This window comes from Sus scrofa, chromosome 17 (assembly GCF_000003025.6).
Source record: "Sus scrofa isolate TJ Tabasco breed Duroc chromosome 17, Sscrofa11.1, whole genome shotgun sequence".
NCBI classification, from domain to species: domain Eukaryota; kingdom Metazoa; phylum Chordata; class Mammalia; order Artiodactyla; family Suidae; genus Sus; species Sus scrofa.
In genome coordinates this window covers 11,927,699-11,954,583 of record NC_010459.5, presented here as the reverse complement: position 1 = coordinate 11,954,583, position 26,885 = coordinate 11,927,699, and the positions used below count along the sequence as shown (strand labels likewise).

At 41.1% G+C, this 26,885-nt stretch overlaps 1 protein-coding gene across 1 annotated transcript; it reads right to left on the bottom strand.

The window, feature by feature from the left end:
• FNTA (farnesyltransferase, CAAX box, alpha) lies at positions 1,445-26,257 on the bottom strand. Its single transcript, XM_021077538.1, has 9 exons — positions 26,043-26,257; positions 22,316-22,401; positions 17,210-17,324; positions 12,476-12,580; positions 10,598-10,724; positions 8,140-8,288; positions 5,983-6,045; positions 4,443-4,614; positions 1,445-4,163 (listed from the first exon to the last, which is right to left on the bottom strand). The coding sequence occupies exons 1-9, from the start codon at positions 26,195-26,197 to the stop codon at positions 4,041-4,043; spliced, it is 1,095 nt and encodes a 364-aa protein (XP_020933197.1). The 5' UTR covers positions 26,198-26,257; the 3' UTR covers positions 1,445-4,040.

The following is a 26,885-nucleotide window of genomic DNA, read 5'->3' as shown; positions in this document are numbered from 1 at the left end:
ACACCATAGCTTATGGCAACGCCAGATCCCTGACCCACTGAGTGAGGCCAGGGATTGAACCCTCATCCTCATGGATACTAGTCAGATATTAGTCTCTGCTGCACAACAGGAACTCCATTACTTTCTTTTCTAATTCGAGATTTTCTTTACATGGGTGGTATTTAGTGCTGTTTAACATATTTGAAATTTTAAAAACTAAATAATTAATAAAGCCATAAACTCATTACATGTTAACAAAAATAACATTTTATGAAACGTACACTTTCCAAACAATAACAAAAACCAGTGAGGAAAATGGCAGTTTCACATTTTTGCAAATCTCTTTAGTCTGACTTAATAGAAGGTAACTGGATTCTCTTATCTACTTCCACTATTTTTTTTTTTTTTTTTTTTTTTCCTTTTAGGGCAGCACATGGAAGTTCCCAGGCTAGGGGTTAAATCGGAGCTGTAGCTGCCGACCTACAGCACAGCCACAGCAACGCCAGATCCAAGGTGTGTCTGTGACCTACACCACAGCTCATGGCAACGCCAGATCCCTGACCCACTAAGCGAGGCCAGGTATCAAACCCGCATCCTCATGGATGCTAGTCAGATGTGTTTCCACTGAGCCACGACAGCAACTCCTACTTGTACTTATAAACTGTTGCAGTATGATGTTTTGGTTGATGTGTATGAAGAAAATCCACTCATACACACAAATAGTCAGAAAGGGAGTATTTTAGTAGTGCTTTAAGAAGTTGTAGATATCCCTTGATACTATACCAAAATTTCACAAGTGAAAGCTTCTCAAAGGTTAGCTGAAATGTGGAATCTGCAGCCCTATCAGTGTCCATTTTATTTGAACTGTTTGTTCATATTTTATGGCTGTATCTGTAGTACATGGAAGTTACTGGGTCAGGGATTGAATCCAGGCCACAGCTGCAACCTGCACCACAGCTGCAGTAACGCTGGATCCTTTAATCCACTGCAATCGACCAGGGATGGAACCAGTACTTCCAAAAGCGACTTGGGTTGCTGTAGTTGGATTCTGCACCATGGTGGGACCTCTGGAATGGATTGTTTATCCATGCATGACAACATCATAGATGGGTCATTTGGAAAATACCGGTGTGTTGAGTTATCCAGATCCATTAACTGTTGACACATTTAATTATTCATTGATTCAATGAGTTCATTAATATCATCACTTTGACTTCATCAGAAGGTTCTGTAGGTATTGGGAAGCCGTCAAGCTTACTGTGGTAGATTAAAATTTTCCCTTGAAAGCTCAAATTTTATCACTGGCAACAAACACAGTTGTTCAAGTACAAACAGCATCCTACAAAGAGTGGCCTGTTTGGTCTGGAACTTACACAATTGCACAAATGCTTTTCTTCAAGACAACCAGAGATATGCTTTAGGCATTCTTCCATTCAGTCACACAAAATATTGAAAAGACAGTGAGTACTGTGAATAAAACATATAATTACTGATTCATCAAGTACATTGTTCAGCAAGTGCATGGCAGTGACGAATACAATGACCATTCAGTACCACTGCCTTGATTTGTGCTAAGGAACCAGTAGTTTACCCATTGCTGATGCACCAACAGTGCAGACAGCAACACAGTGATAGTATTATTAGACAAATAATTTTGAACTAGAAGCCCCCTCCAAAGACATTTTGTTAGTGCAATGAAAAAACTGCAGTGCCAGGACTGTGTATCCAGCTGTGCATTAGACGATGGTCCTCATTAGGATTATCAAATATGATACATTTAAATCATGGAGCCGCCTCACGTGATTCCATATTCACCAAACAGCCTTTTGACCAATACATCACCACCTAGTTAAACTTCGGCAGAAAATACCACGTGGCTAGGCTGATGCAATTGCTTGGGCTGCCCGTACATTTCTCAGTGTGTATTAGTAAACTGCCATTAAGCTGCTTATTAAAGAGTCTCTAGGAGTTTTGTTGAGTCCACAGCCATCTTAGGAGAACTTTTCTATATAATTTTTGTTCCTTATGACACCTTTGAAAATGTCTACATAGGGATGACATTTTATGAAAATTTCAAACATAACATCAGAAATTTCTGGAGTCCAAAAACAAAAGCTGACATGTAAAATGTTAAAAATAATCCCCACAAAGTCTATTTTCTCCAGGAATTATTAAAATGTTGTCATTTCCTGACTTCTTGAGATGACAATTCTACTGTACATAATTTCTTTAGCTGTAGTTTGGTGCTTTGAACATTAAACAAAAATTCTTTATTGATGGGGAGACTTGATATGCAGGCACAGAGAACTGGCTTGTTCAACCTTCAGCTCCTTTCTAGCATGTCCTCCTGAGTTCATGGAAGCGGAAAGCTATAAACTACATTTCCCAGATGCCTTTGCAGTTAGGGGTTTGAGATGTCCTTTAGGTCCTTTCCAATCAACGGCACTAAGGTGAGCCTTTAATTTGGCACCGCATCACATGTGGTGGAAAGCAGGTGTCCCTGCAGGGGATGTGGTGGAGCTGGTCAGTCCCGGGGCCAGCAGCCTCACTCAGCAGTTCCTGCTCCCAGCACAGGCAACAGCATCACAATGGTACAGTTCTGCAGTCGGGTTTTGGGATGTATTTCTGGGAAATCAGGTAATTACTTATTCTTCGAGTTATCTGTATACCTCAATAAACCCTGTGGGTTTAAACCACATTGAATGGATTTTGTGCTTGTGGTCAAGAACTGACCAATTCACTACAATTTCAACTACATTTCTTTTAACATAATCACCTTGTTTCTTCAGTTTTTTTTTTTTTCTTTTTAGGGCAGCACCCGTGGCAAATGGAGGTTCCCAGGCTAGGGGTCAAATTGGAACTGTAGCTGCTGGCCTACACCACAGCCACAGCAACACAGGATCTGAGCCACATCTGCAACCTACACCACAGCTCACAGCAACACCAGATCCTTAACCCACTGAGCAAGGCCTGGGACTGAACCTGCATCCTAATGGATGTTAGTGAGATTCGTTAACCGCTGAGCCATGACAGGAACTCTGTTTCTTCAGTTTTATAGCAACATTTTCTTTTTTCTTTTTTTAAAAACATGGAATGCTTCACGAATTTGTGCGTCATCCTTGCACAGGGGCCATGCTAATCTTCTCTATATCGTTCCAATTTTAGTATGTGTGCTGCCGAATTGTGCACAGTGTAGCAACATTTTCTTCCTCAACGGCTTTTCTTTTTTTTTTTTAATTTTTTTTTTTTTTTGCTTTTTAGGGCCACACCTGCCGCATATGGAGGTTCTCAGGCTAGGGGTCTAATCGGAGCTGTAGCTGCCAGAGCCACAGCAACGCCAGATCCAAGACTCGTCTGTGACCTATACCACCAATCACGGCAATGCCAGATCCTTAACCCACTGCGCAAGGCCAGGGATCGAACCCACAGCCTCATGCATGGTTCCTAGTTGGATTCGTTTCTGCTGCGCCATGAGGGGAACTCCCCTCAACTGCTTTTCTAAGTCAAGAAATCCTTTGTATTTGGTTAAATGGTACTTAAAAGATCAAACTACTATGGCATTGTTTTAGGATACATTTATAATTTTATTACAAAACCATTCTTTTGGCATTAGTTGGTTACAGAGATGGTGAGATACTGTGAGTGTGGCGTATGCAGCAGCTCTAAAGGAACAACTGCTCTCAGTTACCTCCTATCCTTTACACTCAAGTTTCGTGCAATCCTTGAGGCTGCCGATCCTGACACATACACGACTTAGGGAGGAGGTGGTGCTAGGGAATTAGAGTAAATGTTGATAAGACTACAGAAGTTCCTTTATAGGACCTTGTTTCTTCTCCCTCCTCCCAAAGAATTACTTTGCTTAGAAAGAGTCCAATTACTTAAACTAGTCTGAAACGCAGCAGCACCCAAAAAGCATCACACCTAGTTCGTGTTAAAAAGCAGTACCTGTGGGACGCATGTTTTACACCACCGGCCAAGGGAATGATCACTCTAGTTCTTAACTCCTGCATTAGAGTCACTTAAAAAAATAGAAGCATCCCATCAAGTTCTTCTAGATGGTGTTATTGCTGTACATCTGTAGGTGGGTCACTCTCTGTGCTGTGTTTGCTCTGAAGAGACCTTCCAATGTATCTCCAATATTCCTTTCTTATAGTGTCCTTTTCTTTAGCTAGGATTTCACATAACTGAAAAGGAAAACCAAAACTTCATTAGAGGAAATGTTTAATTCAATCTCTAAGGCAGATACTTCTGGGCTAATACACTTAACTCAGGTCATGTTCAAATGCAATAGACAGTGGAGTCTGTCTATCACACATGCACCAGTGATGGGTGTTGCCCTCGACAGCAGAAAAGCCCTGCATGGATTTTGGAGTAACAGGTGAAAAGGCGACTAAATACTGGTGCCACTGGGCAGGACCAGCTTGGAGGCACCAGAAAGAAAAGGGCTGAGTCCCACCACTTACCTCTAATGCTTTATTAAGAATGTCCTCCTTGTTGTCACATTGGTTTTCTAGCATGTCTTCATAGATATCCACGAGAAAGGCAATTAGGTAAGGGGAACTGTGACTTGGTTGTAAATCAAGTAATTGATTTAAGAGATTAGGATATTTGGAAAGACCACGATCCTGCAAAATCCTAAAATTAAAACAAAAAAAAACGGATTCTCAGTTTTGAGAAGGAGGAATAGACAGAGTAGAATGATCAAGAGAGGGAAGAGAGTTCCCGTTGTGGCTCAGCGGTTAACGAATCTGACTAGCATCCATGAGGACCTGGGTTCGATCCCTGGCCTTGCTCAGTGAGTTAAGGATTCAGCATTGCTGTGAGCTGTGGTATAGGTTGCAGAAGTGGCTTCGATCCTGCATTGCTGTGGCTGTGGCATAGGCTGGTGGCTACAGCTCTGATTAGACCCCTAGCCTGGGAACCTCCATATGCCATAGGTACAGCCCTTAAAAAGAAAACAAACAAACAAAAAAAGAAAGATCAAGAGAAAATGACTCCGTGGAGTTCCTGTTATGACTCAGTAGGTTAAGAACCTGACTAGGATCCATGAGGATACAGGTTCAATCTCTGGCTTCACTCAATGGGTTAAGGATCTGGCGTTGCTGTGAGCTGTGATACAGGTCGGATCTGGCAGACTCGGCTTGGATCTGGTGTTGCCGTGGCTGTGGCAGAGGCCGGCAGCTACAGCTCCGATTTGACCCCTAGCCTGGGAACTTCCATATGCTGCAGGTGTAGCCCTAAAAAGAAAAAAAAAAAAAGTGAGCTTTATCATGGATAATTAGTAGCTGAGTAAAATTGGTTTAAAAGAATAACGAAGTTTAAAAGTAATCACTTATAACTCAAACTGTAACACAAAATTAAGGAAAAGTTAAAAAGGGAAGACAAAAACCAAGAGAGATGTTTCTGTTCCTTCTTGAGATGTTTCCTTATCCCTTAAGCTCTGCAGATAGTACAAGCCCCAGCCTCTGACAAAGCTCCAAATGTGGCTGAGCTCCACATGTGGTATTCTTTGGGCCTAGCTTCCTTGGAGACCTTTCAGTTTGACAAGGAGTCTAGTGATGTCACAGGCCAGGCAAGTAAAACCTTGCTGACTTAAGGAGTAACACTTGTAACAGGAGATGTCAAGAAACGGAAACAAGAAGGGGGCTATGCATCTGTCCAATCTGCTTGTAAATAATTGGTCTTGCCTTCCGATGACCCTGAGCCGAGCAGAAACTAGTGTGTGGATTCTGTCCTGTGACATAAAGACTAAGGGTTCATAAATACAATTATAACTATTACTGTTTAATGGACTACTCTAAAACCTGTGCCAGTACATGCTCAGGAGATAAAGAAAAGGAGAGAGAGCATGGTTATTGGGTGTTATCGTAACACTGTTACACTTCTGCTCTTAGATCCAGAAAAATGGAATTTTTTTGGAATTTGATTATGGAACATATTCCACATGTTGTAAAAGGTTACCAAAAAAAAAAAAAAAAAAAAAAAGCAAAAACAACCTCTTACCCTTTCAAATAGTTCCATGCACTTTCATTATGTGGTACTAGTTTGATCATTTCTAGAGTGTACCTGTAAGAAAAGACCACAAATAAAACATGTTTAATTTGGAAAAAGCAGAGCAATAATGAGAAAGTTTTCATGTGACTATGGCATGACTTGGCTCTGTGCTTTCTTTATCTCTCCCTGCGGCTTTGGCATCCCCCAGGATATGTCTATATTAGAGACTCCCTCCAGGCCGCAATGGTCACTTACTTACACAGTAACATGAAGGCCTAGTTCACAAGTGGAAAAGAAGTGGATGTGGGAGATTTCCTTAAAACGAGGCTTTCCTTCTGAAGGAAGTATCAGCTGAAACAAGGAGACTCCTTCTTTCACTAAAGAAATCTTGGGGAAAAAGTCTGAGATCTACTTATGCCTGAAAAATCATTGGTCACTGAAAAAGGAGAACTAAATAATCTTGGAAACACTGATAAAAAACAGATGCATGGATATTATATAGACAATAAAAACAAGAAACCAACATAGGTGTATAATTCTTATATTTTAAAATAAGACTATAGAGCTCCCGTTGTGGCTCAGTGGTAATAACCTGACTAGGACTTGGGTTTGATCCCTGGCCCACTTAGTGGGTTAAGGATCTGGCCTTGCTTTGAGCTGTGGTGTAGGTCTAACACACGGCTCAGATCTGGGGTTGCTGTGGCTGCAGCACAGGCCAGCAGATGCAGCTCCAATTAGACCCCTAGCCTGGGAACTTCCATCTGCTGCAAAAAATAATAATAATAATAAAAAGTAAAATAAAACAAGATTCCTAGTAAACTATGATGTGATTCCCATTCCAAGTGAACATTCCCTAACTTTCTCTTCCCCTTAAACAGGTTATTAAATATAATTTAGATCCAATCACAAAAAATTCCAAAGGAATTGTTAACTGTAGAACTTTGCTTCGCTATATGCTTGCTCAAATGAGTAAGTCGCTAACTCGAGTTTGGTGATCTTAGTTTTGTTGCAATGCTTTTATTTTTCCACAGAAAGTAATGATAAACTCACTCAGCATTGTGAAAATCATAAAGAAGAAGCCTGGGGAGTTCCCACCATGGCTCAGCAGTAACGAACCCGACTAGTATCCATGAGGATGCGGTTTTGATCCCTGGCCTCGCTCAGTGGATTAAGGATCCGAGTTGCCGTGAGCTGTGGTGTAGGTCACAGGCAAGGCTCGTATCCCATGTTGCCGTGGCTGTGGCGTAGGCCAGCAGCTACAGCTCTGATTTGACCCCTAGCTTGGGAACTTCCATGAGCTGTGGGTGCGGCCCTAAAAAAAAAAGAAGGAAAGAAAGAAGGCTGGAGAAGAGAGGTATTGTAGGACAATGAATTGTAGAGTTATAGACTTTTTTTTTTTAATTTAAACCATAAATAGAACAGATAAAAATCAGAGCCAGCTGCCCTGACCCAAAAGAAGGTCAAGGGAGAGAGGCAGATGTATGGTAAAATCAGCTCCTCCTCCGAGCTGCTAAAACAGCTTTCACAATTAAAATATGACCATGATCTCATCAGGCTATAAAAACAATAAACACATTCAAATTTTAAAAAGACACTGAGGCAAAGTAGACTGAGGCAGAGAAGAGGCTTATCGATACCATGTAAAAATTTATACAGAAATTCAGGCCAACTCAGAAATTTCTAGATCTCATAACAGCATTTTGTATGCGAGACTAGTTTTCAACTTGGGGTGATTTTGCAATGCTTTGGGAATGTCTGGGGACAGTTTTGTCACAACCGGGGTGGGGCTTACTCCCAACACACGAGGCATAAAGGCCGAGAATGTGGCTACACATCTCACAAGGCACAGGACAACAAAGATTCACTAGGCCTCAAACCCAGCACTAGAGTCATGTGGCATCTGGTGGCTGTTATCTAAAATTTAATGAGGTAGTTTGTAAATGGAGCTTCTGAAATCTGATTTCTTCTCAATCTATAGTAGCAACAACATTTCCAGAGACTTAAGACACTACAAAGTCAACATGTACTATATTCTCTGTTATTTGTAAACTTATCATTATAGGTGTCATCTAAGTATTCTGTCCTACTAGTTCCATGAGGGCAGGGTCGGGGCAGTCCTGATCTACAGGTAGTCTCTTAGTGTGTGAACAAGTGACGATTACTAACTGGACTTCTCTCTCCAAAACAGCAGGATCATTGTAGCCAGTGGTGTTCGAAATTACGAAGTATCTTTGGTTCCAGACAGAGTTATTTCTCACATCCTCTTTGAGAAGCTGGTCTACATACTGTAGCTCATTATCCCAAAGTTTAAATTCCTAAAAGAGAATAAAAAGTAAAACATCCAACTAGAAATGTCCTGTTATTTATAAGTAACAGAAATAAATAGAAGTTCCCTTGTGGCTCAGCAGTAACAAAACCGACCAGTTATCCATAAAGACGCAGGATCGATCCTTGGCTTTTGCTCAGTGGGTTAAGGATCAGGCGTTGCTGCGAGCTGTGGTGTAGGTCACAGACGTGGCTTGGATCTGGCGTTGCCATGGCTGTGGGAGAGGCATGCAGCTGAAGCTCTGATTTGACCCCTAGCCTGGGACCTTCCATGAGCTGTGGGTGCAGCCCTAAAAAGACAATAAATAAATCAAATCAAATCAAATAGATAAGTCCTGAGCGAAGCTAAGTAGGCAGAACTTTAGATATGGGCTCTTCATGTATTTGGAGGAGAGGAGTGACAGCTGCAGGAAATGGAAATAGAGGGGAAGGAAAGTCACTGGAGACAGGGCAATGGTGATGAGGAAGGGAAAACTAAGAAGGCAGCTGAGGTGGCAGTCAGAGTGGCTGTAATTCAGTACCACCTTGTGGGAAACAACTTAGATACCAACTTAGATACCCAAAAACTATTGGAAAGAACTAAATCAAAAGAAAAACAGTAAATCCAACTAAAGGCTCATGCATGGTTTGTGGTAAAAATGTAGAAAAAAACATGAAACTTAGTAATAAATCATTGATTAACTATAGTATTATATGTTAATTTGATGTGATTTGATGTTATTACACATATTAAAGAGAAGTATATATGATAAAATTATATCAAAATACATGTAGAAAATATATATACACCTGGATTTGAATATAAATTTTATATCACAAAGTTTTTTTACAGGTTTTTTTTTTTTTTGTTCTTTTAGGGCCAAACCCACAACACATGGCAGTTCCCAGGCAAGGGGATGAATCACAGCTCTAGCTGCCAGCCTACACCACAGCCATAGCATTGTGGGATCCAAGCCAGAGTCTGTGACCTATACCACACATCACAGCAATGCTGGATCCTTAACCCACTGAGGCCAGGGATCGAATCTTTGTCCTCTTGGATGCCAGTTAGATTTGTTTCTGTTGAGCCATGGCAAGAATGCCTACGAAATTGTTTTAATTAAAAAAATTTATGGCAAGGAGTTCCTGCTGTGGTGCTCTAAGGTGAGTGGCATTTTGGGAGCACTAGATGCACTTTTGATCCCTGGCCTGTCACAGTGGGGTAAGGATCTGGTGTTGCCAGAGCTGTGGCTTGGGTCTCAACTGCAGCCTGGATCTGATCCCTGGCCTGGGAACTCCATATGCCACAGAGCAGCCAAAAAATGAAAAAAATAAAGTAAAATAAATTATGGTGAGAAGAAAACCAATAAAGACAATTTGAAAAAAGAGAAGAATGGTCCCAATGCTGCAAAACTAGGGACATTAACTATGAAAAAGCTACTATATTGCTTATTTGATACTATCAAAAAACTAGAAGTTTATTAAAAAAAAAACTAAATGACTTTAGAAAATGTATTCCTTTAGTCAGACTTTGAAAACTTTAAATTTTTAAGCAAAAACAACTGTTTTGGTGAAATACTCTTGGTATAATGAATAGTGCAGAAAGTAGCAATCACTGGAAAAAATTCACAGGACACAACACTACAATTGTTTGCTGGAATAAATAAAATGCCCAGAGTGGGAGTTGTAACTATTCTCTTCTATTTAGGACTTAGCATAAAATTTTAACAAGCGAGCAGAAATAAAATATACAATAGTTACTGTAAAATCATATTCCAAAGTTCATGCATGCAAAACCTCAATATGTTATAATGCCCTCATTAAAGTCACTATTATTCTTCACTAATATGAAATTACTCACCAGCATACCCAAAGAAATTATAAAGGTTAATAACATGAGAGCTGTCAGGTTTTAATGAAATATCTTGCTAGGTTTTTTTTTTTCTTTTTAGGGCTGCACCTGTGGCATATGGAGGTTCCCAGGATAGGGGTGGAATTGGAGCTATAGCCGCTAGCCTACGCCACAGCCACAGGAACGAGGGATCCGAGCCTTGCCTGTGACACAGCTAACGGCAACACTGGCTCCTTAACCCACTGAGGGAGGCCAGGGATGGAACCTGCATCCTCATGGATACTAGTCAGGTTGGTTACCTCTGAGCCACAATGGGAACTCCTCTTACTAGTTCTTAACCCTGATATATTGTGTGTAATGAACTATGTGTGCTTCAGTTTAAGTATACTTATAATTTAATAGTAATTTAGGTTCCTTCATTCAGTTGAAATAAAAGTCTGAGAAGCACTGCAGCAGGAGAATCAATACCTGGATGACCCACTGCCGATGCTGCCAGGCATGGTAATTCTTGGCATCCTGACTGAGAATGTCGGCAATAAACTCAAGCTCCTGAGATGGGTCTTTCAGCCACTCCACCAGCACGCGCCTGTGATGCCTACAGGCGGGGAAAGGAAGTGCAGAAGTTCCACGTTAATTTACCCCAAACCTAAAGTACCAGCTGCATGTACCGTACTGGATGACATGGAGGGACACTTGAGGACAGATGTGCACCCCTCACTCTACTGGAAAGAAAAGGGAACTTAGAAGAAACACCAAGAGAGACAGTTTCAGAGGACGAGGTGACAGCTGAGGAATGAACAGTGATTTGTGTAAAATGAGACAAGGTACTTTGGGCTTAAAGGTTTACCTCAAGCTAAATCTCTCAGGACAATCATAATATCCCATCAAAGAACTGTCAACATTCCCAGATGGCCTAATGAGATTATGGGAAATGGAATACTGCTTTATTAAGTGGTTAAGCTAGCTGCCAGTTTCCCTGAAGTCCACGGTGCCACATTTAAGCAACTGCTCTTTCCATCAGCTCATGGGCAGAACTGAACTCCCTTCTACACTGGCAAGTAGCTGTGACAAATTGCAAGTGTGTCAAAAGAGGAGTTTCTGTACTTGGAAAATACTTCTAAGAATTTTTTATTGGGTTCTGTTTTTATAATTTTCTTCAGCTGAAATATTTATAAAAATCTCTTAGTGAAAATGATCTAAAATCCATTGTGGTGATGGTTGCACATATAAATACCTCGAATGGGTCAATAGTATGTGGTATGTGACTTATATCTCAATGCAGCTGTTTTTATTTTTATTTTTTTAGGGCCGCACCTGAGGCATATGGAGGTTCCCAGGCTAGGGGGCTAACTGAAGCCACAGCTGCCAGCCTATGCCAGAGCCACAGCAATGCCAGATCTGAGCTGCGTCTGTGACCTACACCACAGCTCACGGCAAGGCCGGTCCTTTAAACCACTGAGCGAGGCCAGGGATCTAACCCGCAACCTCATGGTTCCTAGTCATATTCATTTCTGCCAGGCCACGATAGGAACTCCTCAATGCAGTTGTTTTTTAAAAAATCCATTAGTATTCATTATACTAAAAGTGAAGAGGGGTGATGGGGAAAAGCAAAAAGATTTAATGCTTAATGGATGACCTATTTTACATGTATGGACAATCTAAAAATTCATCTCCTGAGCCCCCTCTTTGGTTGCACTGGCTACATGTGGAAGTTCACAGGCCAGGGATTGTGACCAAGCCACAACAGTGACAATTCTGGATCCTTAACCTGCTGAGCCACCAGGTAAACTCCAATCTTGCCTTCTTAATAGTCTCTGAGATGAATTTTTAGGGAGTTCCCTGGTGGTTTAGCGGGTTAAGGACCAGGTGTTGTCTGCTGTGAACTTCCACATGCCATGGGCATGGCCAGAAGACAAGAGGAAGACCCTAGAGGGAAAGATTTTTTTCAGAAGTCTTCCAGTGTCTCATTCATCTTTGAATCCCAGCATCAATAAAAAAACCTTTAATAAACAAATGAATAAAAGATAAAATACCAGAAAGTTGTTTTATAACACAGTGAACAGAAAACATTTGTTTCTGATTTTTTACTCAAACTTTGCCTAACTCTAGCAGTATTATATGCTAACGTCAAGGTTTTAAATAGTAGCAGCAAACATTTGAGCCTTAACTACAGGTCAAGACCCACTTTAACACTAAACATGGTTATCTCAGTTTATCCTAACAACTCTATAAGACAGGTAACATTAGCTCCAATGCAAAGTACTAAAGTTATTTTTTAAAAAACCATTCCTTATAGATCATCATCCACTGGCAGGTACTATAAGCACAGATTATTTCCTTCCTTACCAAACTTGATAGTTTTTGGGCTGTTCCTCAATTATTGCTGTGATGTAGTTCATTTCCTCATGCAGATCCTTCTGAAGTGACTTAAGGAGAACTCTTCGAAAATGCCTATGGCAGAGAGCAAGCACCCAGTCTCATTACTCCACGTAAACTGCCCAGTCAACGTGCCAAATAAAGCCAAGTACAGCAACATAGTCAGATGCCTTTTCTTGCTAGGTACTCTATATAACAAATAACTTAGGAATTTAACTAACTGTAGTTATCAAAACTCATACATCTATCTGGTGATCGGAAGAATAAAGCATTTTGAAACAAAAATAGCTAAAGGCAGCAAATGTGAGATAGAACAGAAGATAACTAACAGATGATTTTCAGGTAAGACCAGTGTTCTATTGTATAAGGATCCAAAATATCTCTTTTAAATCAACTATAATAAAAAAATTAAATAAAAAAACAAAAAAAATCCCCACAAAATATCTTTCCTATATGTTACAGCTTGTTCATTTAGACACATTATTCATAAAATAAATTAATTTCATCACACACTATAAAATATTTTACTTTTATAAACACCGTAACAATGCTACTTATAAATAAGTTTCTATTTAATTTCTTCATAAATGAAGTCAAATCATTAAAAAAAAACCTTTTCCCTAAAGACATGATTAGTTCTGGTCTACTTTTACTTCAAAATTTCAAAAATTTCCATGTCAATATATAATAAGAGACAACAAAAATTACTTTAAAAGTTATCTTTTAAAATGAAATGCTAAATAGAGGAAATAACAGTATTTCTCTATTAGGATTAAAGAAAATTAGGCTTCACAGAGCAATACATATGCAAGCAGCTAATTTCAGGGATACTGCCTTTGCTTTTTTCTTTTTTGGCTACATTTGCAGCATGTGGAAGTTCCTTGGCTAGGGATCAAGCCCACGTCACAATTTAAACCTGCGGCACATCTGCAGCACAAGGAACTTCCTCAAATGCATTCTAAGTTATTTCGAGCCTTATACGGTCAGGAATTTCTTACAAGTTAAGAATGTGCAAATTAAAGACATAAAAGTGATGCAATATCACATTAACAATTCCAAATAAACATGGTGGGTTAAATAAATAGCTTATCTTCACTCGCTAATGAAATACTACTAAAACAACATTAAAGAAATAAAAATGGGGAGTTCCCTAGTGGCCTAGCAGATTAAGGATCTGGCCTTGCCACTGCTGTGGCTCAGGTTTGATCCTTGGCCTGGAAACTTACTTTTGTATGCTGAAGGTACAAAAAGAAAAAAAGGAAGAAAGGAAAAAGAAAAAGGAAGGAGTTCCCTCTGTGGCTCAGTGGTTAACGAACCTTACTAGTATCCATGAGGACTCAAGGGTTCAATCCCTGGACTCACTCAGTGGTTAAGGATCCGTCGTTGCTGTGGCTGTGGTGTAGATTGAAGATGCAGCTCAGATTTGGTGTTGCTGTGGCTGTGGTATAGGCCAGCAGCCACAGCTCCAATTTGATCCCTAGCCTGGGCACTTCCATATGGCAGTTCATAAGACATATGAGACAAACAAACAAAAGAAAAAAGAAAGAAAGAAAAACCAGTATAAATCCACCAGGACAAAAGAATACCACAGCAGTTAGAAGAGGTCTACAAGATTATGGAAAATGGTACGCTGATAGTTTTGAGTGACTTAGAAAAACAGAAAGAGCAAAAACCTGTCAAATGAGAAAGAAAGGTTTAGAAATCAAAGGTGTCAGGTTATTTCCAAAACTCAGAGTCAAGGCTGTGGCTGAAAATGCTATAAGGTCTAGAAAGAGTCCTTAGCAGCCAAGACCCTCCCCATACCCTGAGCAGAGAGGTGACATTTCCTGACCTGGATGTGTGTGTGTGTGTCTGTGTGTGTGTGTCTGTTTGTGTGTGTCTGTGTAAGTGGCACAGAGCCCTGGGCAGAGAGGTGACCTTTCCTGACCTGGGGAGTGTGTGTTTCTCCCTGGCACAGACCCCTGGGCAGAGAGGTGACCACTCCTGACCTGGGGAGAGTGTGTGTGTGCACGTTCGTGTGTACGTGTGTGTGTTTCCCCAGCACATTTCCAAGTGGTAAGAGCATTCGGCATCTCTTGTTTCACTGAGGTGACTCTGGGTAGGCTCCCAGATGGCTCCTGGTCACCAGAAAGACCAAGCTTTCATCAGAAGCATGGAATGTTCAGTTCCCCTTGCATCTTCCAGACAGGGCAGAAAGGCTGCAGATGGAGTTGACAATGGATGGTGCCTATGAGGAAGCCTCCATAAATTCCCCACAGCAGGGGATTCAGAGAGCTTCCAGGTGGATGAACACATCCATGTACTGGGAGGGTGATGCACCCCAGCTTCTCAGGGACAGAGGCTCCTGTCTCAGGACCTGCCCAGACCTCACCCTACGCATCTCTTCATCTGGTTGTGCATCTGTCCTTTTACCATGTCCTTTAATGAAGTGCTAAACCTAAGTGAGTGCCTCCCTAGGTTCTGTGGAACCACACATTCACAGCCCACCAGTCAGCAGCTGGGGACTTACGATCAGCACTGGGGTGGGGGTGGGCTTATGGGATGAGCCTTCACCTGTGGCACAAGGCCCTCTCCAGGTAGACAGTGACAGAATGGAGCTCACAGAGAACTGCTTGGAAGGGGGAAAACCCACACACATTTGGCAACTGGAAGGGCCAGAAGTGAAGTGCACTGTGTGGAAGTGAAGAAAATACCCAGGAGAAGGCCTGGGGTTTTCCTAAAAACCAGGCAACAGACAAGTGCCTTCGTTTTCTGGAAAAATCCGAAGCAGAAAGAAATACCAGATAGAGAAGAAAGTGGAGCGAGCTTAGGGCTGGAAACTAGGAAATGTAAAACGCTGCTATACTAAACAGTTGAGACACTGTACCCTACCCCTGTCTTCCCCTGCAGAACGGACCCACAATTGCGGCAGCCAAGTGTACACTCCTCAGACGATAACCAGACAGCTCTTCTTCAGAGAAACAAACTAGCCAAGAGGAAAGACCTAGAAATCCTGGCATGGAGATTTCACACAAAACAGCCACACCTATACTCACTCACTTCACCGTAAAGCCCTCTGAGTGTCAAGTCTGCAACATGCATAGATGCCAATCAGGTTTTTCCTGCTTCCACTTTAAGTACTAAAGGAGAGCCAAGGATTACCAATCAAGTGAGAAAAATGTCTACAAGAAAGAAGGAGACCAAAGGAAATAAACAGAAAAATGAAGACATGTCACACCCATGAAATAAAAGACAAGATGCTATGAAAAAATGGGTGCAGAGAGAAGAGCCAAAAGATAAAACTGAGTATAGCACAGGCAACTATCATCTAGCGATTTGTGATGGAACAGGATGGAGGATAATGTGAGAAAAAGAATGTGCGTGTGTGTGTGTGTGTGTGTGTGTATACGACTGGGTCACTTTGCTGTACAGCAGAAGTTGACAGAACATTGTAAATAAACTATAATAAAATTTTTTTTAAATTTTTTTTAAAAAAGACAAAACTGAGGAAATATTTTACAAGTATATAAGATGAGGTGAAAATAAGAAAAGGCAATATCAAAAGTACAACATGCAATGCAAAGGCAGTCTGGTAAGAGAATACTATTATTATTAGTATCATCTCTTTAGGGCTGCACCCACAGTGTATGGAAGTTCCCAGGCTAGGGGTCGAATTGGAGCTATAGCTGCTGGCCTACACCACAGCCACAGCAATGTTAGATCCGAGCGACATCTGTGACCTATACCACAGCTCACGGCATCTCGGATCCTTAACCCACTGAGCGAGGCCAGGGATCAAACCTGTATCCTAATGGACGCCAGTCAGATTCATTTCCATTGAGCCACGACAGGAACTCCAAGAAAACACATTATTAAAGGAACATAAAATTCCCCGAAGCTAAAGAAAAGACTAAAATGAAGGAATGGGAATCTTTTCAATAGAGACTAAAAGAAGGTTTAAAAAATCTGAAGGAAAATGATTTCCAATCTAGAGTTCTAGTAATAAAGTTGCAAAGAGACTAAAGACACTTTTAAATACACAAAATCTCAAAAACATTTTCCCATACATCTTTTTGAAAGTTTCCCTCTACTCAGGGATGTGGTCTATTAAAATGAGAGGGTAAATCAAGAAAAAGATGTGGGATCTGGAAGCAGGGACCAAACACAGGAAAAGAGCTATAGACTGAATGCAGGCGCCTGCCCAAATCTGCCTAGAAGGACAAAGGGTTAGCTGCTATGTTCACCACTAAGGAGGCATTTTATAAAAGCAGAGGGTGGGAGACAAATTACTTACAGGTAAAAAGACAACAAAATGGGTAATCTGTTAAAGGAAACATAATTATACTATGAAATGTAGGTCAGCAGGAACCACGAACTGATTACTGATTTAACGAGAAACTGAGGTGGAGACAAGAGAGTGACCTCTGTATCTTCCACAGAAGTGATAATGCCTAAAATGAAGACATTAAAACAACCAAGCATGTTATTTAGAATATAGAAGCTATTTTAAGAAAAAGCTCCTGGGAGTTACTGCCTCCAGGAAGTGGGACTCCAGTGAGAAGGAACAGGGCAGAGATGGCCATTTTTCATTTGGCCTCTGACTTTGAAACTCATAGGGGAACTATTATTTTGATAAAAATTAAAGTCAGGAAAAAGAAAATCCATTCAAACTGAAACCTGAGACATTTGGACAGGGAATAGTAACAGTGTGTATTATTTACTCACCATACTGTGTAATTGGCTGCATTTAACTCAATGGCATCTCTGGTCAGTTTAAACGCCCGCTCGCTTCTCTCATCGCGCTGCAGGACGGCCCGGAAGTAATCATAGACATCTCTAACTGGAGCAAGAGCACACGGCAACATTAGCACTGTCTTTCTTGTTGAAACCACCAAGCATTATAATTCAAAATGTTATCTTCTATGAGGAGGATATCTTACTGCACGTATATGGTACTTTTTTTTTTTTGCTTTTTTAGGGCCTCGCCGGTAGCATATGGAGGTTCCCAGGCTAAGGGTTGAACTGAGCTGCAGCTGCCAGCCTACACCACAGCCACAACAACGTGGGATCTGAGCTGAGTCTGCAACCTACACGACAGCTCACAGCAACACCAGATCCTTAACCCACTGGGCGAAGCCAGGGATTGAACCTGTATCGTCATGGATGCTAGTCTGATTTGTTCCCACTGAGCCATGAGGGGAACTCCTACAGGATTGATAACACTAAGCAAAAGGAGGAAAATCCAATGCCTATAACTGCTCCCCTGTTAAGGCTTTAGTTCACGGCCACAATAAAGTGTGACCAAGCTCAATGCACATACAGGGGTTGATGCCCGACTCCAGGTCAACTCCAGGTCAACCCCAGACATAAGATTATCAGAGGAGAGCAGGAATAATTATAACTCTTTCAAATTCTAAACATACAAAGGTCACCTACTTCTAAATACTACCTTTAAAAAGTTGAATTTATTGCCAGAGTGAAACTTAGAAACAACATATATGGTAAATAATTATAGAATACTGTACAGTCATTAAGATTAAGCACCAAATACTTTATTTATCTTGGTCTTTTTGTCATTTTCTTGGGCCACTCCCAGGACATATGGAGGTTACCAGGCTAGGGGTCTAATCGGAGCTATAGCCACCAGCCTTAGCTATAGCCACAGAGCCAAGCAATGAGGGATCTGAGCCGCGTCTGCGATCTACACCACAGCTCACGGCAACGCCGACTCCTTAACCCACTGAGCAAGGCCAGGGATCAAACCCACAACCTCATGGTTCCTAGTCGGATTGGTTAACCACTGAGCCACGACAGGAACTCCTAAACATCAAATAAAGTGTGTCCAAAATACTTATAATATGTTGATGCTATATACGGTGTATACACATGTCATTTTATGTGACACACACACCTACAAATGTAAAACATACATACACCTGCACAGGTACAAAGCATAAACCTAACCCTGTAGAAATATTTGCACAGGAGTGGAAGGCTATACACCAAATGTTCACAGTGGTTAGCTCTGGATGATGAGAATCTTATTTTGATTTTTGTTTTTAAATTTTTTGGCTGCACTTGCGGCACATGAAGTTCCAAGGTCACGGACCCAATCCGCACACTGCAGTGATCCAAGCTACAGCAGTGACAATGCCAGATCTTTAAGCTGCTGTGCCTCAAGAAAATGCCCCTAAAAAATATTTATAATTAAAAAGAAATATATGTTCTAGGTAAATATTGCAAACCATATAAAAGTACATGAAGTTCCCCCTACTCCAATGCTGCTTGCTCCCCAATGCCCCAGATCTACATTGGTGCCTAATGGCTGTTACCAGTTGATGTGTCTTTCCACACATTTTTCTAAGCAGACAAATGTAATTTTGTTCTTGTTTGTTTAATTTTATGGCTACACTCAGGTCATACGGAAGTTCCCAGGCCAGAGACTGAATCCAGAGCCACATCTGCGACCCAGGTGCAGCAAGACCAGATCCTTTTAATCCACTGAGCCAGATCAGGGATAGAACCCAAGCAGCTGCAGATTCTTAACCCACTGAGCCACATGGGACCCTCTTGTTTATTTATTTGTATTTTTAGGGCTGCACTCACAACATATGGAAGTTCCCAGGCTACAGGTGGAATCAAAGCTGCAGCTGCTGGCCTCTATCACACCCCCAGCAACGTGGGATCGCAGCCCCATTTGTGACCTATACCACAGCTCATGGCAACGCTGGATCCTTAACCCACTGAGCAAGGCCAGGGATCTAACCTGAGTCCTCATGAACTACTCAGGTTCTTTACCACTGAGCCACAATGGGAACTCCCTCCCTTGTTTATTTTTTAATGAAGTTGGTTACTCATTCTGCATTTCATTTGGGCATTTCCCCCTCGGTGATACATCTTTCCATGCGCAGATATACACATCCACATCAGTCACTCTTTTTCACTTTTCCATATGGTGGAGGTGACATAATTTACGTGTCAATGCTATTTCTTTACAGATTTCTACAAATGGGATTAGGATACTCAGTCTCAGGGCTATACATTTTACCCTGACAGGATCGTAAATGAATTGAAGATTATGTAAACAGAATTTTATATTAGATTTTTCTGATATTAAAATTTTTTGCTATTGAAATATTTTTAATTAAAAAATTAAAAATTTAATATACGGTCATACTTAAAATTTCTAAAACTTAGGTGCCTTTCTTTATTCATATTGTTTCTGAAATCTGAACCTATTATAACAGATCTCGATCCTCTCATTGGTTATACACATACAAATATAAGACAACTACACATTCAGTTATTCTCCAAAACACAAATATATAGGTGGTTTCTAAAACTTTGGTTTTTCAAAAAATGCTAAAACATGTAGTGCCTTCTATGAGCCAGTCACTGTTCTATCATTTTACGTGTCTAATTCACTTGCTCTGTAAAGTAGTTATATACAGGAGAAAAGAGGTACTGAGAGGTTAAATAACTTGTCCAAGTTTACAAAGCCAGTGAAATGTAAGAATCCGAACCAGGAGTTCCTGCTGTGGTGCAGCAGAAACCAGAAACCATGAGGTTGTGGGTTCGATCCCTGGCCTCAGTCAGTGGGTTAAGGATCCAGCGTTGCCGTGGGCTGTGGTGTAGGTCACAGACGTGGCTCAGAGCTGGCTTGCTGCGGCTATGATGCAGGCCGGTAGCTGTAGCTCTGATTTGACCCCTAGTCTGGGAACCCCCATATGCTGAAGGTGAGGCCCTAAAGAGCAAAAAAAATAAAAAAAAGAATTTGAACCAGGTGGTCTGGCTCTGAGGTCTGTGCTCCTAGCCTCCTAGTACATGTCTTCTGATGCCATAAGCCAGAGAAAACCCAGAATATATCATTAGAAATAGTACTTTAAGGTTATAAGATAGGAGCATTTTCTAGTTTCCATTAAATATATATGTGATACTGCTTTCCAAAGTGCCTAAACATGTGAAACTATCATCTGAGATACATGGCTCTGTTCAGGTGTCTCCATATCTGATCTCATAAAAAAGTTTAAAATTATCCTTCATTCCTAGTGATAATGGACTTCCCCATTTAATGTCCAATGAAATAACTACCAGTTCATACCTTTGTCTGTCTTTTGTATGGCTGCACCTGCAGCATGTGCAAATTTCAGGGCCAAAGATCAAATTGGAGCTGCAGCTCCCAGCCTACACCACAGCCACGGCAATGCCAGGTCCAAACCGCATCTGTGACCTACACCACAGCTTGTGGCAATGCCAGAGCCTTAACCCACTGAGCCACAAGGGAACTCCCCCTTTGTCCATTTTTATTAGTCTGCCTATTTCCTTAACCTTCTGTAGGAATTCCTTTTAAGGTTCTAAATTATCAATCCTCTGTTTTACGCATCTTCTCCCACGCTGCTGGTTGCCTTTTAACTTATTCATGGTGCCTTCTGTTGCACAAATTTTGAATTTTAATATATTCATTTATCAATTTTTGACTGGTGGGTCCTATTTCTCTCTTTTCCTTTGTGGTTTCTAATAATGATATATGTAAGAATTTTAAATGGTGATTTTTTTTTTAACCCAGCAAAAAATGGTTTTATTACTTTTAACTGAAAGAAATGTATGATTGTGTCAGTTTTCCTAAGGTACACCTCATGAATCAGGAAAAGCTGTGGTTTTCATAACTCTGATCACCAGTGAGGTTAACATCTCTTTATAGATATTTCTGTTTCTTCTAGTGAGTTATCTCTTCATGTTTAAGTTTGGAAATTTTCCAGTTTATGCAGTGATCCCTTCTGATCTTTTCCTCAATCAGTTCTGAGTTTCACATCTTGCCTAATGATTTCTTTACCCTAAGAGGGACTGTTACTTTATTTGCTCCTAGTATGTTTACAGTTTGGTTTTAGAACTTTAATTCATCTGTAACATATTTTTATATAAGATAGGAGATAGGAATATAACTTTGTTATGCCAACTGTTACAAAACCATTATTTGATTAATCCATATTTTTCATACAGGTATGAAATGTCCTTTTTATCAAATACTAAGTCCCCACCTATATCAGTTATCTATATTTAGATTCCGTATTAATCTATTTAATCTATTTATTTTTGTACAAGTTCCGCATGTTAATTAGTACATTTTCACATTTGATAAGGCAAACCCTTACATCATTATTCTTTCTTTTCCAACATTTCAGGGCACTATCTCATAATCAAGAAAAAAAAAAACAATAAATGCTTTTTGTAAAAGAGGAATGATATTGGATAACAGAGTCTTAAGGAGAAAAAAAAAAATATATATATACATAAAACTATAAAACTAGCATTCCATTTACCCTTTCTGAGAAGAACAACTAACAATTAACATTTGCATGGCCTTCAATTTACAAAGCATTTTCACATTCAATAAGAAAGAATACTTTGTCAAAGAAAATAATCCACTCATTTTAGTATCAGTAATGTATTCCAACTGAGCCTAACATTTCATAGCTAAAATATATTCCAAAATGCTCACATTTCAACAAAGTTTATTCGATATATAAAAGTAAATCATTTATGTTGTACCTTATGTATAGATTAAATAGTAAATGAAAAGCACAATCATATAGTAGCTATTATATGTAATAATGTAACATTCATTATTTACACTTAGAATATGTCTATTCTTTCCACAAAATAAAGTTTTTAATCACAAAAAAGACGAAAAATCACAAGATTAGCTTAGTTTAAGTTATTTACATCTTTATTAGACAAAATCTATCATCTATCTAACCACAAAGTTCTGAATTTCAACTCTGCCACTAAGTTTGACTTACAGGCCTTTGCCTAATAAAAAAACACACTTACATTTTTCACTATAAATGATCTGGACCACTGGATTGGGACCATCGTTCTGTGGCACTGGATCTATATCGGCCCATTCTGCTCTGTCCCTGAAAATACATAAATTTTCAGGGATTATACTCAAGCATGTAAGAAAAAAAAAGAAATCTCACATTTTAAAAAATGGCAACAATTACACTTTAACTTACAAATAAGGTAATCATGGTTAGATTCTTCATGAACAAATTTTGCCACTTTGTATTATACTCTTAAAAACAAAATAAAACTGAAATGAGTAATTTTTCAAGTCAATAAATCAAGAGTTTTCAAATTTAAAATTTTTACATAAATGCAAACGCAGGTTTTGTTAGCAAATACACAATAGTTTTAAATTAGAAATCAATCAAATTCATTGGTCTAACATGACTCTTTGGAGTCCGTCAGTATTTTAAAAAATCGGAATGACAATTTTTTATTTGAATAATCCATATAACTAGAAAATGATATTTAAAAATAAACATAGCTCCATAAAAAAGGGGGCATAAGGAGTTCCCCTCGTGGCTCAGTGGAAATGAATCTGACTAGGATCCATGAGGACACAGGTTCCATCCCTGGCCTCACTCAGTGGGTTAAGGATCTGGCATTGCCATGAGCTGTGGTGTAGGTCACAGACATGTCTTGGATTTGGCATTACTGTGGCATAGGCTAGCAGCTACAGCTCCAATTCAACCCCTAGCCTGGGAACTTCCATGGGCCGTGGGTGCGGCCCCAAAAAGACACCTTCCCCCACTCCCGCAAAAAAATGGGCATAAGATCTAAACAGGAAATTCTCCAAAGAAGATATACAGAGAAATGCAAATCAAAACTACTATGAGGTACCACCTTACACCACCCAGAATGGCCATCATCAAAAAGTCTGCAAACAATAAATGCTGGAGAGGGTGTGGAGAAAAGGGAACCCTACTACACTGTTGGTGGGAATGTAAATTGGTACAACTGCTATGGAAAACAGTATGGAGATTCCTCAAAAAACTAAAAACAGAATTACCATTTGTTCCAGCAATCCCATTCCTGGGCATCTATCCTGAGAAAACCATGACTCAAAAAGAGACATGTACTCCATGTTCATTGCAGCATTATATCAACAGCCAAGACATGGAAAGAACCTAAATGCCCATCGACAGAGGACATAAAGATGTGGTACATATACACAATGGAATACTACTCAGCTATGAAAAGGAATGAGATGATGGCATTTGCACAACATGGATGGACTTAGAAATTATAATGCTAAGTGAAGTTAGTCAGACAGTGAGAGGCCAACATCATATTCCATTATATGTGGAATCTAAAAAAAAAGGATACAATAAACTTTCTAGACTAGATACTGACTCACAGACTTTGAAAAACTTATGGTTTCAAAAGGAGACAGGTTGGGGGGGGATGGAAATGCTATAAAATTGGATTGTGACAACTGTTGTACAACTATAAATGTGATAAAATTCATTCAGTTAGAAAAACAAATAAATAAAAATGAAAATAAAGGTAGGAGTTCCTGCTGTGGCACACTGCATTAAGGATCCCACAGCAGCAATGGCATAGGTTGCAACTCTAGCTAGGATTCCATTCCTGGCACAAGAATTCCATATGCCATGGCGTGGCCATAAACATAAATAAATAAATAAATAAAAATATAGTTTACTATACAGTTTATTTATTTATTTAAAAGAATTTTTTAGGGCCATACTCATAGCATATGGAAGCTCCTGGGCTAGGTGTTGTATCAGAGCTGCAGCTGCAGGCCTACATCACAGCCACAGCAACACGGGACCTGAGCCACATCTGTGACCTATGTCACATCTTATGGCAATGTTGGATCTTTAACCCACTGAGTGAGGCCAGGGTTTGAACCTGTATCCTCATGGATACTATGTCAGGTTCTTAACCTGCTAAGCCACATGGGAACTCCTAATACAGTTTACTGTGTGCTGACCAGTGGTCCAGGTGGTCAGTGGAGAGCAGGCTCTGGAATCTGTGGAATACTGGCTCTACCATTTAACTTCAGCTGTGTAACCTTGAGAAAGTTACTTAACCTCTCTGGGCCTCAATTTCCTCATTTATAAAATGGAGATGATCTATTATTAACCAAACCTAAAAGGCGTTTGGAGAAGTGAGATATGTTAAGCACTTAAAATGTGCATAATAGTAAGCATAGAGTACATAGTAAATATACTATAATATACATTAACACAGTTATCATATTACACATTAAATGCATTAAGTATACTATATTACTGTATGCTTAAATATATATGCTATATGTTATAAATATTGGATACAATGAATGTAAGTATTCAATGAATCCTAATCATTACTATCAATGCTGAAATAACATTACAGGGGCAACAATGCGTGCCTAGAGACATTGCGGTATGAACTGCCCAGTGTGAGAAATTTGGGGGGTTTTTTTTGGTTTTGCTTTTTTTGCGTGTGTGTGTGTGTCTTTTTTCTAGGGCTGCACCAGCGGCAAATGGAGGTTCCCAGACTAGCGGTCGAATTGGAGCTGTAGCTGCCGGCCTACGCCAGAGCCACAGCCACAGCCACAGCCAAGCCAGATCCGAGCCGCGTCTTCGACCTACACCCACAGCTCATGGCAACGCCAGATCCTTAACTCACTGAGTGAGTCCAAGGATCAAACCTGCAACCTAATGGTTCCTAGTCAGATTCACTAACCACTGAGCCACGATGGGAACTCCAGAAATTTGTTTTAACCACTCTTTTACTTTCATTCTTTTCCTCTTACCCCTTTTCAAGTCTCAGCACTGATCAGCTATTGACAGCAAAGATTCTGTGGTATTTAGACAAATCCTAAAATTGTGTCCATTATATTTAAGGAGAAATCCAGGGGGGAAACAATTATCTTAGGTATGAGATCTAGCTTGGGGAGCGGCATGAGAAAAGCAAAGACACAGGGAAATCAGGCACAGGCTAGGAAAGGGATTACACAGTTCAGAAAGGAGGTGTGAGCACTATGGGGCCACCTCAACCAACTGAAATCACTGAAACGTTAACTCCAATAACAAAATGTGGATAGTGGCTTCCGTGCATTCATAAAATCTAGGCAAATCAGCCATCTCATGGGTTTGCGTAGAACTACAGGAGAAAAAAAAAGACATAGGAAAGCTAAGGACCATCTCTACAGGCTGAAATGGAGCTGAGGAATCAGTAGTACCAATAGAAAGCAAGGAACTAAAGGGGACGGGACTGGGTGTTGGCAAAAGTGGGGAAAAGCAAGAAAGTTAGAGCAGTACCCTGCACTACCTTACTGCACAGCGCTCGTACAATCATCCTCACAGCTTAACTTGGAGCCTGTCTGAGGCTAGGCGCTAAAACCATGAAAGAAAACGCTGAATGAAAACGTCCGGATCCTTAAAGGTCTTATGTTAGTTCCCTCCGTTCCTGCAGAACACCCAAGGGAAGCCCCGTTTCCAAAGTGAGCATGTGTGGACCTCATTTAAATTATTTCCTGCTGGGCTGTCCAACTGCACCCAAGCCCTTCGGCTCGGACAGTCAGCAGGCCGGCGCGGTGAGGCGCCGAACCTCCACGGTCCGGCGAAGTGACGGCGCGGGTCCCATCCGCCGCGCCCCGGCAGCCGGACCCCGAAGCCGCGCGAGCCTTGGCCCGAGCCGCGCCCGCTGCACTCCGCGTGCCGGCCAGGTCTCGGTGCCGCGGCCTGGCTGTGGGTGTTACCTGTACAGGACATAGGTGGGCGAGTCCAGGCTCAGGAACCCGTCGTCCATAGGGGACGCCACCGCCTCTTCCTGGGGCGGCTGGGGCGGCGGCGGCTCCGGCTGACTGGGCTCGCCACCCTGCGCAGACTCTCCGACACCGTCGGCGGCGGCCATCTCTCCTCGGCCTGCAGCGGAGGAGGCGGTGGAGACCCCGCCCCCGGCCCGGCCCGGCCCGGCCCCGCCCCTCCCCTCCCGCGGCCACTTCCTGTTTCCTCGCTCTTACCATAGAGACGCGGGCCAGAGGGCCTCCGAGCCGGCGCCCTTCCTTGGAGGTCCTGGTTGGGCTCGTGTCAGGTGGGGTCCACGGCATGCTCCCGGGGGCCCCCAGGTTTCCCACTCGCGCGAACACGTCCTTGCTTTGAAATGTGCTAGTGTTATTAGTTGTCATCGTCAGCGGGGAAGGTGCCTCTCCTTGGGAGCCCTGGATGAGAGTGGCTGGCTGCCCCTGCTCCATGTTACTTGTCCAAGGGCGTTTGCATTCCTTGGACACATTTTTTTTTTTCTTTCAGATGCTAAGAGTTTATACCGCAGAATTTCAGTCATCTAGAGCTTAACCTTTTGAAATTAAAGTCCTGATTATACATGTAATATGTGTATATGTTACAGGAAAGGTAAATATTTAACAAATACTTGCTGACTCGTATATGCCGTGCTTGCTCACAGCAGCAACCAACTTCTGCTGTCATGAACTTCTAGGGCTGGGTAGCAGAATTTACCGGCCTAAAATACGCTGTCGGCTTCAGGTCATGCCACTCCACATAAGCTGCTGTAGGTTTTTTTTGGTTATTTTGAGCCGCAGGCA